Source organism: Natator depressus, chromosome 3 (genome assembly GCF_965152275.1).
Source record: "Natator depressus isolate rNatDep1 chromosome 3, rNatDep2.hap1, whole genome shotgun sequence".
NCBI lineage: Eukaryota > Metazoa > Chordata > Testudines > Cheloniidae > Natator > Natator depressus.
In genome coordinates, this window is record NC_134236.1 from 146,148,088 (window position 1) to 146,165,233 (window position 17,146).

At 42.3% G+C, this 17,146-nt stretch overlaps 1 protein-coding gene across 6 annotated transcripts in view; it reads left to right on the forward strand.

Annotated features, from left to right (window-relative positions):
* Positions 1–17,146, forward strand: part of CRIM1 (cysteine rich transmembrane BMP regulator 1) — a 305,273-nt gene that overhangs the window by 115,134 nt on the left and 172,993 nt on the right. For 4 of the 6 annotated variants that reach the window (XM_074948988.1, XM_074948986.1, XM_074948983.1 and 1 more), the window contains exons 3-4: positions 4,408–4,650; positions 16,688–16,808. The exons of 1 other annotated variant lie outside the window; for it this stretch is intronic. In XM_074948988.1, coding sequence (XP_074805089.1) covers positions 4,408–4,650; positions 16,688–16,808 — 364 coding nt within the window. The remainder of the gene's footprint in view (positions 1–4,407; positions 4,651–16,687; positions 16,809–17,146) is intronic. One more of the 6 variants, XM_074948985.1, reaches the window with a different exon arrangement.

Sequence of the window (17,146 nt, forward strand, 5' to 3'; positions counted from 1 at the left end):
CTGGAGGATGGTGTGGATTGCACTCTCAGCAAATTTGCAGATGATACTAAACTGGGAGGAGTGGTAGATACGCTGGAGGGGAGGGATAGGATACAGAAGGACCTAGACAAATTGGAGGATTGGGCCAAAAGAAATCTGATGAGGTTCAATAAGGATAAGTGCAGGGTCCTGCACTTAGGATGGAAGAATCCAATGCACCGCTACAGACTAGGGACCGAATGGCTAGGCAGCAGTTCTGCGGAAAAGGACCTAGGGGTGACAGTGGACGAGAAGCTGGATATGAGTCAACAGTGTGCCCTTGTTGCCAAGAAGGCCAATGGCATTTTGGGATGTATAAGTAGGGGCATAGCCAGCAGATCGAGGGATGTGATCGTTCCCCTCTATTCGACACTGGTGAGGCCTCATCTGGAGTACTGTGTCCAGTTTTGGGCCCCACACTACAAGAAGGATGTGGATAAATTGGAGAGAGTCCAGCGAAGGGCAACAAAAATGATTAGGGGTCTAGAGCACATGACTTATGAGGAGAGGCTGAGGGAGCTGGGATTGTTTAGTCTGCAGAAGAGAAGAATGAGGGGGGATTTGATAGCTGCTTTCAACTACCTGAAAGGGGGTTCCAAAGAGGATGGCTCTAGACTGTTCTCAATGGTAGCAGATGACAGAACGAGGAGTAATGGTCTCAAGTTGCAATGGGGGAGGTTTAGATTGGATATTAGGAAAAACTTTTTCACTAAGAGGGTGGTGAAACACTGGAATGCGTTACCTAGGGAGGTGGTGGAATCTCCTTCCTTAGAGGTTTTTAAGGTCAGGCTTGACAAAGCCCTGGCTGGGATGATTTAACTGGGAATTGGTCCTGCTTCGAGCAGGGGGTTGGACTAGATGACCTTCTGGGGTCCCTTCCAACCCTGATATTCTATGATTCTATGGCCACTCATCATTGGCATGGGGTTAGGACCTGCTGCCTTTGCCTAGCCTCAGGCTGCCCCTCTACAGCCCCAGGACCTTTTCATAGGCCTTCCTTAAGGCCTGCAGCCTGGGGGTTTACCAGGCTTGCGCTGCGCTGAGGCAGCTAGCCCTTCCCACTCTAGGGCTAGCATGAGACTCCCTTCTCACAGCCCTTTTATAGTGCCAGCTGTGGCCTAATTGGGCGTGGCCCCAGCTGTGACTGCTTCCCCACTCAGCCTAGCTTTTCCCAGCTGCAACCCTCTCCAGGGCTGCTTTTATCCCCTGTTCTGCAGGAGTGGGGAAGCCACCCCACTACAGAGGGATTAGTTGGAGCAATTTGGCAGAGCTGTGATTGTGATATGAGGTAATCTGAGAGGGAGGTGTGTGTGTGAGAGAGAGGGTATCTTGAGAGTTCCAGTATGATTCATTTCTGTGCTGGTTTGTGGGAGTTACATCAGTAGCAGGGCACAGAAGACTTCTTGCCATGGGGATTATGGAACTGAGTATGGTCTGTGGGTGTAATGAAGGGAAAGTGAAAGTATAGATGGCATCGGGTGCATAAAGATGAAAGGGTTGCAGATGTGGTCTTCTTTCTGTGGATTAGGTTAAGTTTTTGAGTTTTGGGTAGGTAAGGTAGCTCCTGTAGGGTACAGTGCACAGGCAGTGTGTGAGGAAGTTCATTATGAGCATATTGAAGCATCATTCAAAGATAACGATTCAGTGGCTGTACACCTTAACTCTGTATTTCCTTGTTTTCGGAAGTTTGAGTTTTGCAGAATTTAACATTCTGAAAGGGCATGAGATATCAGTGGGCAACAACCTTAACTCTGCTTGAATCAATTTTTTTTAATCGCAAAGAGAAATGGTGTTAGTAGAAGTAAGTGCTTATTTAGGCAGTTGTATTTATCTCGAAGGTTTGCAGTTGAGATTATATGGGCAGATAATTATAATAATACCGAGCTCTTACATAGCACTCTTCAGCAGTAGATCTCAGAGCATTTTACTAAGGAGGAAAACATCATCCCCATTATACTGATAGGGAAAATGAGGCACAGATAGGTGAAGTGACTTGGCTAGTGTCACCTGGAAGATCAGTAGCAGAGCTGGGAATAGAGCCCAGATTTTCTGAGTCCTAGTCTACTGTTCTTTCCACTTAGGCCATTAGGTTGTTCTGAGATTTCCAAGTGCTCCCTCGCACCTGGTATACTTTGTTACAGTGGAATAGGGATAATGGTCATGCTTTGAAATGTTTGAAGTTGCTCCCAGGGCCACTGAGGGAAATCTCAGCATAATCTAGGCCCCCAAATCTTGACAGTTTTATTTCACGATGGTTTCAGTAACTTTGAGCATCTGAAGAAGACCCAGCCTGCAAATCACCCACCTCCTCCACCATCCTCCAACATGTACCCTCCTCCTCAGTGACCAGTCCCATTAACCATTTAGCATGTTAGGAGCCAGATTTGCACAAAAACAGTTGAATCTGTAAACTTTAAGAAAAACTGTTTGGTTTTTTCCCCCAGGGGGCTGTATCTTGGGAACCCCCCTGGTCAGTCCCCCTCAGAGTTACAGGGCCATATCCTGGCTTATGTTGGGTGTAGGGAGAGAGGCTCAGATATCCCACAGGGACAGCCTCTCCCTGGATCCTGTCACATGAACAGAATGTAGAGAGAGGGGTTCAGATCCACCCAGAAGGCAAGGACCCCCCAGATTCTACATTGGGGGTGGGGGGGAAGAAGGGCTTAGACATCCTGAGGGGGTGAGGTCCCACAGAATCCAGCTCATGTGAGGGGGACTGAGAGAATGGCCCAGACCCTTGAGTAGGGCAAGGATCCCCCTGGATCCAATGTGGGAGCAGGAAAAGGAGGTTCAGACCTTCCCTAAGGACAGGGCCTCCTAGATGCCATATGGGGGAGCAGGAAGAGAGGCTGAAATCTCAAAAGTCAGGAAATACTACTATCCCAGGTAACCATAACTTTCTTTCAATGTACTGTTAAATATATAATTGCCTAGTTTCAATTTAAAAAACCCACTGAAATACCAGTGTCTGGAATGATACTGAGTCATCAGCAAAGTTGGATTCACAGTATAGACTTCTTCCGCTTGAGTTAATGGAGTAACTGATCTAAGTAGCAGGCTGTTAGTCTCTTTGTAGACCAGCCATTACAGGTGGGTGAGATGCAGGCTTTGCCAGTGGGTTTCATTATTTTCTAGACAGCAGAAAAGTGTTGAGACTCTGGAATCTTTGCTTCCCAGGTTTTGGGAAAGGGTGTGCGCTACTGGTTAAAGACCCGTCTGTATCCACCCAGCTTGCCCCTAGGAGCGCTCACAGTCTATCTTTGTCTTACTCCTCTACCCTCATAATCTTTTTCAGCCATTCACCTTCCCCTACCAAGCTTATATTTGTCTCCTTTCTAGCCCATTTCCTCTAGCTTGTATCTGCCTCACTTTTTGTTACCCCCTCAACCCCACATTTTTCCCTACCTCACCTTCCAAGATTGTCTGTGCCTTCTGCCCCTCACCTCTCTGCATTCCACTGAGGCCGCTTCCTCTTCCTGGGCACTAGCAGGGGTACTGTTGCGGGTGCAGGAGGGTCTCCATGGCCCTAGCTGTGTTAGGAAGAGTGGATGCAGGACGAGTCCTTCTCATATACTGCAGCCCGGGGTGGAAGCAGGTCTAATGCAGAAGGAATCTTCAGAGAACATAGCTGCCAAACTCTACAAGTCTCTTCTGAACATTTATGAATTGCTGTTTTTTGGAGGCTTATAACTTGGCTAAATGTGAGTGGATTTTCATGGGGACAGCAAAAGGCACATCCCTGATACCAGAATGACCCCTCTTCCCCCAGCCAAATTTCAGGTCTCTGCTCCAAAGCATGTAGGCTTCAGAGCTTCTTAATGAAACAGTCTGTACAAATTTTTTAAAATTTTCCCTATCTCATTCTTGGAAATAGCTGAACTGGTTTTGCTGAAACTTAAAAATTAACCTGAGACAGACACCAGCATGGGAAATTTCAGTTCAAACAGCTGAAATTTACAGAGTTATAAGCTACTGAATACCAGCTTTTAGTATGGAAAGACTTAGACAACATTAAAGCCAGGCATTTTTACCAGGTTCATCTATAGTTAGAGAGAGAGGGGTTGTATTTTTTTTTAAAAGCAGAGCCAAATAAACATTTAGCTTCACTACATTCTGCAGTACTAAAGAATTTTAAAAAAGGCAAATAAAGTTTTAGTAAAATATATTGAACATACATTTATCATCTTCTCTCTATCTATATTACTACTTTTGTAGATCCCAGTGCTGCTGTTAAGCTTGGTTGATGTTAGCCAATCCTTATTTTTCTTGTGGCACATCACCTGCAAGGGTAATAGCCTCCAGGCTTGTCAAAGCAGTGTTGTGGAGCTTAAACATCCGGACAGTGTTTTACTAACATACGCAGTATGCTGATTTCTCTCTCCTTTTCAGAAGAGAAACCTGACTGCTCCAAGGCCCGCTGTGAGGTCCAGTTTTCTCCTCGCTGTCCAGAAGATTCCATTTTGATTGAAGGTTATGCTCCTCCAGGGGAATGCTGTCCACTTCCAAGCCGCTGTGTGTGCAACCCTGCAGGTTGCTTGAGGAAAGTTTGCCAGCCAGGCTACTTGAATATATTGGTTTCTAAAGCATCAGGGAAGCCAGGGGAGTGCTGTGATCTCTACGAATGTAAACCAGGTAAAAATGGGTGCCATTTTTTTTGTTGAAATTTTCCCCGTCACCTATCTCTAAGAAGCACAATGTATAATAAAATAATTTCCAGTACAGACTATACTGTAAGCAATGTAAAATCTTCTGAATATCCTATTACAGGTATTATTATCATCAGTAACTGTGTACTGCACATCACTGGAACAACATCCATTTAAAACCCCCCAAAACTTATTTAAACAAATATTTTTCTTGGCTGAGATAAACTTAAATGGGGGCAGGGGGGCTATAAGAGAGGGTGATGTATACGACCATAGATATTTTTGCAAAAACAACTTATCTGATATTCAGGGTAAGCGGAACATGTGCAACTTCCAAGAAGTTCCTTTCTTACTGGGAGGACTGCACTTACTATTTAATTAAGCCATCAATTTGCAGACAGCTAGAAGAGAATAAGGTGATAAGTAACAGTCAGCATGGATTTGTCAAGAACAAATCATGTCAAACCAACCTAATAGCTGTCTTTGACAGGGTAAAAAGCCTTGTGGATGTGGGGACGCGGTAGATGTGATAATCTTGACTTTAGTGAGGCTTTTGATACTGTCTCACATGACCTTCTCATAAACAAACTAGGGAAATACAACCTAGATGGAGCTACTAGAAGGTGGGTGCATAACTTGGAAAACCATTCCCACAGAGTAGTTATCAGTGGTTCACATTCATGCTGGAAGGGCAAATTGAGTGGGGTCCCACAGGAATCAGTTCTGAGTCCAATTCTGTTAAATATCTTCAACAATGATTTAGATAATGGTATAGAGAGTACACTTATAAAGTTTGCGGACAATACCAAGCTGGGAGGGGTTGCGAGAGTTTTGGAACATAAGATTAAAATTCAAAACGATCTGGACAAACTGGAGAAATGGTCTGAAGTAAATAGGATGAAATTCAATAAGGACAAATGCAAAGTACTCCACTTAGGAAGGAAGGAACAATCAATTGCACACACAAAATGGGAAATGACTGCTTAGGAAGGGGTACTGCAGAAAAGGATCTGGGGGTCATTGATTACAAACTAAATATGAGTCAACAGTGTAACACTTGCAAAAAAAGCAAACATCAATCTGGGATGTATTAGCAGGAGTGTTGTAAGCAAGACACAAGAAATAATTCTTCTGCTCTACTCCACATTGATTAGGCCTCAACTGGAGTATTGTGTCCAGTTCTGGGTGCCACATTGCAAGAAAGATGTGGACAAATTGAAGAAAGTCCAGAGAAGAAAAACAAAAAAGATTTAAAGGTCTAGAAAACATGACCTATAAGAGAAGATGTGGCGGGGGAGGGGAAATGGGTTTGTTTAGTCTGGAGAAGAGAACACTGAAAGGGGATATAAGTTTTCAAATACATAAAAGGTTGTTACAAGGAGGAGGGAGAAAAATTGTTCTCTTTAACCTCTGAGGATAGGACAAGAAGCAATGGACTTAAATTGCAGCAAGGGTGATTTAGGTTGGACATTAGGAAAAAATTCCTAAGTGTCAGGGTGGTTAAGCACTGGAATAAATTTCCTAGAGAGGTTGTGGAATCTCCATCATTGGAGATTTTTTAAGAGAGTTTAGACACGTGTCAGGGATGTTCTTATACTTAGTTCTGCCTTGCGTGTAAGGGTCTGGACTAGGTACCCTCTCGAGTTCCCTTCCAGTCCTACGAGTCTATGATTCTGTATATAGCAAGGGGTAAGAAAGATACTTCCTAAGTGTGAAGATTTTCAGAGGCCATAAAATGAGGATCTGGCAAACTTAAAAGAAGTACACAATCATTACATATGAGTCAAAGGAACACTCAGAGAGCTGGGCAACATGTTCAACCTTTGTCCATTTCCCACTTCGTATGAACACACAAATAACTCTCACTTATGAGGTGCTACTCCCATTGAAATCAAAGGTGAAACTCAGCACCCTGCATCATCAGTACTTGGAATAGGCTCAACAGCCGTGGGGCTGACTTCTAGTTTATGTCCTGTGATCCCAAAGCTCATGCTTTAGGGTTTCAGCCAGCCACCGACAGGTCAGGAGGGGATTCCCTCCCTCCCCACCTTGTATTCTGAGAGGATTTGTTTTTAATGTCCTTCCTCTGAATAATCAGGAGATGGCCATGGCTTCAGATGGGACATTGGAAGGGTGGGCCAGGGCTCTGAGGTGGCACTGTGCATTTTCTCTCTCGGGTGTGTGGCTGGCCAGTTCTTGCTCGCATGCTCAGGGTCTAATTAATTGTCTTATGAGTGGTCGGGAAGAAATTTCCCCCCAGATCAGATTTGCAGTGAGCTCTGTGGGTTTTCGCCTTCTTGTGCAGCAGGTGAGTGTGCATCATTTGCTATGTAGCCTTTTATTTTTATTTAAAGTAAGTTTAGTGATCTTGTATTACAATAGCTGTGGTTTCAGCTCTGGTGTCTACAGTATCAAATTCAACAGAGTTACCTCTGCCTGTTGTTTCAAATCTAGAGCACATAGGAACACATGGAGGCCAAGGAAAGTAGCATATACAATCACAAGAACAAGTGCTAATATCTCATCAGTTTTATTAAAGTTACCAGCACAGTTATGAGTATCACATCATATATAAATCCTACATATATCCACCCACAAATTCTAGCTACAGTCATACTCACATCCTCCTAGTTACTTTTAGGGTCTGATGGGTCTTTCATGGATTGGTCATCAGCAGAGGGATAGTTCCTGCTGGAGTTTCCCATAGGGAGCTGAGTTTTCCCAATCTGGGCACCCCCTTTTTATAATGTGATTTTTTTTTTTTTTTACTATACCTGTGCTCTGCAGATGTATAGGAAAGTGTCAACCCTCTTTTTCCTTATTGGTCTGGTGTCCCCAAAACTTGAGGTACCCCGTTTTCTATAGGTTGTGTATAGTTCCTTTTATTCTCATTAGCATTGATGCAAAACCTGTACCCTGTGGTTAAGGCAGGTGTTAGAGAGAAATGTGACTCTACAGCATTTTTGCCATCTAAAATTAATCTTTCTAATTTTTCACGATTTCACCTGTTGGTACATCTTTTCCCATAATCTTATGGTATAGGTTATTCTTTGGTCACTTACTTATGTCAATATTTCTTATCTCTAAGGCCTAAAATAGCTAAGCTAAAATCTTATAGGCCTTTGCCTGGAGGTCTTGCACTTCAGCCCTACTTACTTAGATACCTAATACATAATCATCCCTTCTAACTACTGATCAGTCTCAGGCTTGGTCTACGCTACAGAGTTAGGTTGATCTAACTTATGTCGACTTAACTATGTCAGTGTCTATACTAGAGTCTTGCTTCCGCTGATGTAAGTGCCCTACTACACCGGCATAACGCCATTTCCACAAGAGATGTAGGGCTTATCTCGGTATATTTAGGACAACACAGTGTCCATGTAGACATTGCGTTACTTACTTTGGCTGTTGATTAAAATTCTTGTCAATTTCACAGCTCCAGTGTGGATCTGTGAAATTGACAAGAAAGGCTAGTAGGTTTCCTACTGTGAAATCTGCACTTGGTTCACTGGGGCTGTCACCCCAAGGCAAGTGTGGGGCTCCAACTAGAGCCTGGTTGCCTGGTTCCCGGCTACTTGCTCCCAGCAGTCTGCTGCCTTGGCTCTCCTTTCCTTGCTGGGAGCCCCACTGCTGTCCAGGCTCCCTTTTCTGAGCCCAGCTGCCCTTCCTTGAGAGCCTGGGCTCCCAGCTCCTCCCAGAGCTGTCAGAGTGGGCATGCTCTGAGCAGAGCCAATGGCAGAATGAAATTGGCAAGAATGTCAATTTCACTCTTGCTAGGCTCTGTGCTGTGAAATTGAGTTTGTGTGGGGCTCACAGCTGGGGCTGTCAACCCAGGGTGGATCAGGGGCTTCAGCTGTGAGCCCTGCGTAGCTATCAGTGCCCCACATTTGGCTGTCAGTGCCCCACAATGCCCCACTTCAGTTAGTTTAAGTGCTTCTGGTGAGGATGCATTTCACAGGCAGAAGGAGGGTAGTATAGACACCAACAGCCAATTGAATTACTGCAGTGGCTGTAGGTTGACCTAAATTAAGTTGACCTAATTTTGTAGTGTAAACAAGTCCTTATACTTCTATAATCCTACAATTTAACTCTATTTAGGATACAATGGTTATATAGAACATAGCATTATACAATAAATTAAAATCATTGGCTAAAACTAGGATCATCTGGGTATATCTCACTTAATCATTTCCCTGCTTGTGCAGGGTCCTCAGGCATTGGTGTGCCTCGGGCCCTTCTATTCTCTGCTGTTGCTCATAATAGTCTAGTCTTTTGTGCGTTGTAATACTTTGGTCTCATTTCAGTTGTTGGGTTAGTGTGTGGGTGGTGGTGGTGGTCTCTGCTATAAAGGAGGTCAGACCAGATAATCTAGTGGTCTCTCGAGACTTAAATTCTATGACTCTGTCACTATTTGACAGGGTAGGCAATCACAGAGGAAACTACTAGGTGGGGCCAAATACATCAATACAAGACTTACGAACAGGGAAATGACCAAACCATTGTTGTGATACATGGGCAAAATATATATTCAGTATAGGGCAGATACTTTATTTCTTTGTGGCTTACACGTGCTGATAAGTGATTGTGTATTTCAAATGGAAATTGTATGGGGCCTGTAGTTTGGGGATTTTCAGAGGGACCCGACATTGAAAGATTCTGGAAGTTACATTTACAGAAACAACACAATGTGCACTAACAATCTATACAAAAACAGTAGGAGATTTGGGGGTAAAAGTAGACCTCACTGTCACAAAGGCATCAGGTCTGTTGTTGCTGTGCTATGCTTGGTACACACATGCCTATATTGGTAGAATCAATGCTAGATCAGACCAGTGGTCCCTGTAGTCCAGTATCCTGTTGCTCACAGTGGCCAGTACCAGAAGCTGTGGAAGAAACCCCACAGTGGACATGTTGGTTTTTTTTTTTTTAAATGAGGGTATATCTTCCTTCTCATTTTTTTTTCTCGTATTTAATATACTATAGTTTTTTTTTCATTATCCCTATAAATGTCTAATCCTTTCTTGAATCCTAAGGTCTTGGCTTCAATACTATCAAGCGGCAAAGAGTTTCACAGGTTAATTACATGTTAAATAAAAAAGCAAATGTTTTCTTCTATCAATTTCAAATTTTTGCCTTTCAGTTTTATTGAATGTCCCCTTGTGAAGAGCCTGATTTTGTGTTCTGTATACTATTCATTATGTTGAATTTCAATCTAGATTGGCCTCTTAATAAAGATAATCATAATGGTCCCTTCTGAGCGTAAAATGTATGATTTCTCATAGGTTGTACTGGGGTAGAATGGCAAGAATAGCTCCCCATTGTGCTGGATACTGTACAGGCACATAAGAAGAGAGAGTCCCTGACCTAAAGAGCTTAAAACTTAAATAGACAAGGTGATAAAAGGGTCAAAGTGTTATCCTCTTTCATAGAGGGGGAGCTGAGAAGGAGCAAAAGTGCTTTACCCAAAGTTGCACTCTGTGGTAGAGTCAGGAATTGAACCCAGATCTTTGGAGTCCAGCTCAAGGTGTTAACCACAGGACTATTCTCCTAGAGACTATCCCTTCGCCTTTTATTTATCTCCTCTTTGAACAGTTTCACTGTACTCTGTATCTTTTTATACAGTAGTCTTTCTATGCCTATAATTATTTTTATCACTTATCTCTGAACTCCTGTTCCTTATAATGTACGCTGCCCTGTATTTGTACCTCAGAAGTTCTCCTTCAAGTGATTGTGTACATATACATTCCATTGTAGATGCATATGCTCCCAATGCACTTGAGTTGGAAACTTTTGCCAGTAATACCATTAGGCAACGTCCATGCTTTCCGTGTGTGTCAACCCAAGGGCATAAAAGGGGCCTCCCTCTCCATTCCTTCTCACCACCCGTGGCAAGAGTTGGAGCTTCCCATAGCTGTTTAGCTTTGGTTTTTCAGTGTCTGCAAAGAGTTCATCTTACTGTATATGGTTTTTAATTCTAGTTTATTTTTAGTATAGTTAAATAGTATAGTTCAAGATCTGGTGGATTTAACATGAAAAAATTCTCAGGGTTTAAGCAGTGTGCCACGGTCGCTGTTATGGATAGACACAAAAGCTGTTTGAATTGTCTAGATTAGTTATAGGTTCGATTTTTACCTCTTTTCCTATCAGCACAAATAAACGAGGGATTTTCACCTCTAAGTCTACCTTTCGGAGGAGGAAATGTGTCCCTCTTTAGAACTGGATCCCAATCACGAGAAGGCAGACTTTTTGTCCATGAAGAGCACCCGCCCCAGCTCCAAAGCCCAAATCGAGAATGAAACACCCCTTCTCATTGTCCCCGATAGCCATCTCAAAGAACTCAAAGCCCTCCTCCTCCTCCAAATCTCAGAAACGGTCAAAGTCCCATTCTTTGCATCACAAAGAAAGCTCTGTGATATCAAGTTGAGGTCTGGTCTCAGGCACCAATGCTCACCAGCCTCATCAGATGTGGCATCGTGGACTCCTGTTCCTCCAGGACCATCAAGAGTGGTGTCTTCATAATTACCGGGTCCTTCCTTTCCAGTACTGTTAACTCCACAGGGCTTCTGTGCAGTGAGGGACCTAGTGTGTCTGCCAGTACCAGACTTTTCTTTGTTACACCATCTAGCACTGATGGTGTTGGTGATTCCAGCATGGCTTTCCTTAGCTTCTTCGTTTTGGACATTGACCAGTTCCCTCAACACCAACCTATCTGTTGGCATTTTAGCTGCCTTGCCCACTGCTGCTACCTCACTTCAATGCTTCTTTTATGTCAGTGACATTAGGGCAGTACCAGTTTTCTCTAACACTGAAACTCCAAACACCAACTGGAACTGCTCCTCCATTTACTGAGGAGAATTGTATCTCCTCTTCAGACTCAGACCATGAGAGACCAGTTTCCCTTCCAAGGTCTTTTAGGTCATCTCACGGACCTCATTCCAGGGATACCGAATCTAAAAATCATGTCTGGTATTCTTACAAGGAATCCTCAGAATGGGGCCCACCACTTTTGGCAGTTCAAAGGGTAGAATACTCCCCCCATGGCCTTTACCGGTCATCTTGGACTGACTGCTCTGAGATTTTCAAGATTTCCTAAAGTCCCAGTCTAGAAGGAGGTTGCCTTCATCCATAGCAGGGATCTTTAGGGAAGACTCTTCTGTCATCCCACATCATCTTTGTCTCCCCTTCGTCTGTAGTCTCCAACAATGGGGGAACCTGTAGGTGCCGCCCTTGCCATATTTCATCATCTTCTGTTGAAGCCTGAAGTTAAAATCTCCTCCAGAAGAGTGTAAAGTGTTTCAGGACCTTATGAGAAGGGTTGCCACATCTCTGGGAGTGCAGGCGGAGGTTGTACAAGATAGGAAACACTTGAAACAAGTATTTTTGCCAGGATCATGAGTACAAGTTGAGCAATCCTGTCTTTTGCAAGATGTCTCACGCAGATCCCCCCAGCAATAGATCTATTTGCAACAGCTTGAAGCACAAAATGCTATCACTTCTGATGAAGGAGGGGACTGAGAACTCCTTGGGAGATGCCCACCTTATTCTTTGGCCTTGGTTTGTCTGTATGTCTACTCTCCAACGCCATTGCTCTTCAGAGTCCTGAACAAGCTGAAACATGAGAAAGCAGTACTTGTCCTCATAGCTCCAACATGGCTGAGACAGGTATGGTTCCCAGACCTGATATGTCCGAGGCCACCTCTTATCCCTTCTTTGGTGTCCGACCTTATGACACAGGGGTCAGGCAGACAATCTCACTCTTACACACCTCTATTCATGGCTCCTTGATAGCTCTTGGACTTGAAGCAAGGTTGTTCTCTCAAGGTACAGTCTGTGCTGCGAAACAGTAGGAAACATACCTTCAAAAGTGGAAGGCTTTCCAGCTGTGATGCACACAGTGGTCGTTGTCTCCTTTGGAGGCCCACTTCTCCATCGGACTTGATTATCTGTTAAATTTTGAAAAGCCTACACTTATCATTCATCTCTGTTAAAGTCCACTTAGCTGCCCCTACAGCCTTTCACCAATCAGCCCAAGGTCATCAGTTTTTACAAACACTACCACTAAAAGATTCTTAAAGGGAGTAACCAACCTCTTCCCTCACGTAAGACAACCCACTATACCTTGGCACCTTAATTTAGTTCAGTGCCTTGAGAAAACCACCCTTTGAGCCCTTGGGGAGCTATTTCCTTCTTCGCTTATCCTACAAAACTGTGTTTTTTGTAGCCATGACTTCAGACAGAACAATAATTGAGCTGAGAGTGCTTGTAGCTGATCTATCATACACTGTGTTCTACTGAGACAAAATATCTCTTCATCCTCCATCCTACCTAAAGTCTCTTCAGATTTTCACCTCAACCAGGACATTCAAATTCCATTTTTTCACCCCAATCCTCAAGCTTCTTCAAGGGAAGAGGTCAGTCTTAATACTCTAGGCATAAGAGCCTTTGCCTTCTAGCTCAATGGGACCAAACCCTTCAGACCCTCTCCTCGACTCTTAGTCCTTTCAGTTTCTCTGCAATGGAGACATTCTCTTTCCATACAAAGACTACCTAAATGGGTTTCAGGATGCATTTTAGCACGTTAAGAAGCGCTGGGGTGCACCCTGTGCCTAGAGTGATGGCTCATTCCACCAGAGCTCAACCATTTATGTAGCACTGCTCAAAAATGCATCTCTTTTAGACATTTGCAAGGCCGCAACCTTGGTTGTTAATGCTCACCGCTTTCATGGCATTATGCTGTCATTCATGCCTCCAAATCAGATGCTGCTGTTGGTGAGACTCTCCTAACCATTCTGAACTTCTCTCTTCAGCACCATCCTCCATAATTTGGGTACTGTTCAGGAGTCCTCTAATGTGGAACACCCACAGGAACAATCACTTGAAGAAGGAGAAGTAACTCGCCTTTGTGTATAGTAACTGGAGTTTTGAGATGTTTTGTCCCTGTGCATTCTCCACTATCCATCCTCCTTCCCCTCTGCTTCTGAGTTCTTGCGATTAGACTTTGTTGTTGAGAAGGAGCTGAAATGATGGTGGGTCTGCCTCTCCCTATATAACCTCGGTCCAAAACATGAGGGTGTGTAGGGCTCAGCCACAGATCCACAGGCACTGCTGAAGAAAAATGTCTGGTTAAAGGTGCATGGGTGCACATGTGCCTAACATGGAGGACCCATCAGGACAGAACATCTTGAGAAACTCTGCTGCTGTCTGAGGGTTTAATGTCAGCAAGGAATCCAGGAGCACTCTTAAACTGTGGACTGACTTGTCCAGTTGTGTTTGAGTATCTTCAGCTACAGGAGACTTCACTATATCTCCACATTTCTTAGTGTTTTCTTCTACCAACAAGCATAATGTCCATTTAACTCACCTTTAGCTTCAAGCGACTCTTATTCAATTCATGAGCTGAACTTGGCAAAACACTGAACTCACTGGCTGACAGTTGTGGTAATGTATATTTTGAAGGATAGATAGAACTGAGTGTCATCTGCATACTGTTGGCACTTGTGCCTATTATGTCTTACCTCCTAGTTGTTGCATGAGAATATTGAATAGTAACAAAGGGGGTTGGTATTTGAGAAACTCCATAGGTGCAGAGATGGTGGAAGTGCTGTTTCCCATCATTACCACTGGATGAGTCTCTCCAGGAAGGAGTCAGACCATTTGAGTGTATTCCTTTGGAATCCTGCCATGTCCCTCAGCTGTGACATTTGACTTTTTTTCAAATACTGCAGAGAGCTCCCAGAGTATAAGACCTTTTTCTTCCCCTTAGCTGTGCTAATGGAATGTATGGGAGATGCACCAATTTGCTGTAGCCATTGAAAGACATGAAAACCAGTTAGCCAGAAAGGATTCTCAGAAGTGCTGGGTGAGGTCATTGCTTTGTGAATTCCCTGTTTTCCTTCTCCATGAATGTGATCGGATATGGGAAGATTTTGTGACCATTTTTGAGATGGAAAAGCTTCTTGGAATAGCTTGGAATAGCTCAGTGGCTGCTGGACTTCAGGAAATATGGCTAGTTGAAGACCAAGATATTAGACACTGATTGTTGTTTAGTGTAACAGAAACAGAGAAATATCATCATTTTACATTAGCTATTATGGGACAAAATGGTTAAATTTAGGTTCTTATTGGATACATTGGAAAGTCAGCCATTAGTATTGTAGTGGAAGAAATAAACATATGATTCATTAAAATACCTAAAACATTTAATTTGAGTGATAACTCTGCTTTTTTAAAAAAAAAAATCTTAATGTTAAAGATATTCAAAAAAATCTGACCGGTATCTTACTGTCTGTATTACAAAGTGATATGCAAACTTTGAGGTGAATTGTAGTTTTATAAGTTCATCCTGTAATGCTGTAATTAAGTGTAGATTAGTAAATGGAATTTTTTCCTTTAAATTCAGAATTGCTCATATTTTAAAGATTTCTGTAGATTGTTTAACTCCATACTGTGTAGCTAATTCTGTGTATTTGTCAATAAAATTCTGCTTATATGTGGCTGGCTGCTGTGCTGGTTATTTATAGTGGCTTAAAGCTTCTGCTTCCATTTGTTCCCCACATAAATTGGAAATACATTCTGAATTTCCATTACAACGAATAGCCATGTGGATACTACGCAAGTTAATAGTTTAAGCACTGGATTAGAGGACAAGAATTTCTGAATTCTAAACCTAGTTCTGTTGGTGCTAGATGTGGCTTGGGGCAAGTCACTTGCCCCCAAAATATTTAAAGGGTCCATTAAACTTGATTACAGCAATTTCTAGGCATCCTTCTTGAAATACTCAGGGTGTCATTTTTTTCTGAGACTGAGAGCTTGCAGCTCCTTGAAGTCAATTGGAGCTGTTAGTGCTCAACATTTCTGAAGATCATGCCATAGGGAATGCAAAAATGAAGCTTCAGACATTTAGAATTTAATCTCACTGTCTGTTCTCTTATAATTGAAGAAGGCATTATGAATAATGAATTATCACACACCCTTATAAGCAGCCACTTCAGGTGATACCAACCCAGTTTTATCAAGCATTGCTTGTTGTTTTGTGTAATGGTCAGTACTGTAAAATTCTACTCACCTTATCGTTTATATGAGCATTTTTTTAAAAAACAGGCAACTAAATTTCATTAGGCTTTTCATTACTATACTGGTAGTAAGGAAGAACAAATAGGTTTTTGTCTAGACTGGTAACTTTCATGACAGTTTTGTAAGGCTGCAATAAAATTTACTTAGACATAGTATATTTAGGATTAAATAAGAAAAAGCAGATTTCAACTTCTTGACCATATATTATAGGGCTAACCACATTTCAACATACATTTTGCTTCCTCAGTCATCTGACACTCCGTAAAAAGAAGTTGTTTATTTTTGTTTGTCCAAAGGAGGAAAAGCAGCAGTAATAGGCAGCTGAACTATCTGTCATGTTCAAACCCCTGAACATCACAGCTTGATGGAATGTCCATTAAAAATACAACTGATGATGGACATCAGGTATTTCCAGGCATAAACATAAGTACCTCTATTTCATTTTTTCACTAGTTTAACCCCAGACATTTTAACTTTTAATACATAGGCTTCACTTTTCACCAATAAAATAAAATAGGTTTATTAGGTTCTTATTTTAATACAGTTTTTTTAGAAAAAACTACTGTTTCTAAATATACTTTTATACTCCAAAAATGTCAGGCATTTGCGTTTTCAGCTTTCAGTATTCTCAATGTCCTACCACCCATGTTCATGTAATGATTATTCCCCTTTGTATGAATTTTCAAACTTGAATTTAAGAGTTGTCTGGGTGGCTTTATTAATTTTTAATTGAGTAATATTTGGTCAGTCAGTTCTTGACCCTGCAGATGCAACAGAAGTCAGAGTTAGTATCATTATTTTTTAGTATGTTAATTAGTGAAGCAACTTTTCTGACCTTGATAAAGAGTTAATAAGTTGGCTCTTCACCATGGTGTCTTTCACACAAGACTTTCTGTAGCAAGAGTAAAGCAAAGTTTAATTTTTTTCTTTTTTTCCTCCTCCCTCTTCAGTTTTCAGTGTGGATTGCAGCACAGTGGAATGCCCTCCCCTTCAACAAGTTGTTTGTCCATTGGATAGCTATGAAACCCAAGTCAGGCTGACAGCTGATGGCTGCTGTACTCTTCCCACAAGGTTTGTTTCTGGTTTTGATTTGTTAAATATTTTTTCAATGTCTCATTTTATACAGTGTGTGGCATGAAATTCTCAACTTCCGAAATGTAGGAAGAGACTGAAGTTACTGTAGGTACCTAGGTGGTGAATGTTTAGTACAATGGCCACAGTATATATGTATCTTATGCCAGTTAGGGGAAACCGTTTAAAAAGTTAAATCATCACTTTTATGAAACAGCTAACATCTAATCAACTTTCTGAAACTGAAAATTCTTCTCAAATGTGCACAAATACATAAAATGGAGTGTTGTTAGATGTATTAATTTGTTTTCATACCTGTCAGAATTTTCAGATTGACG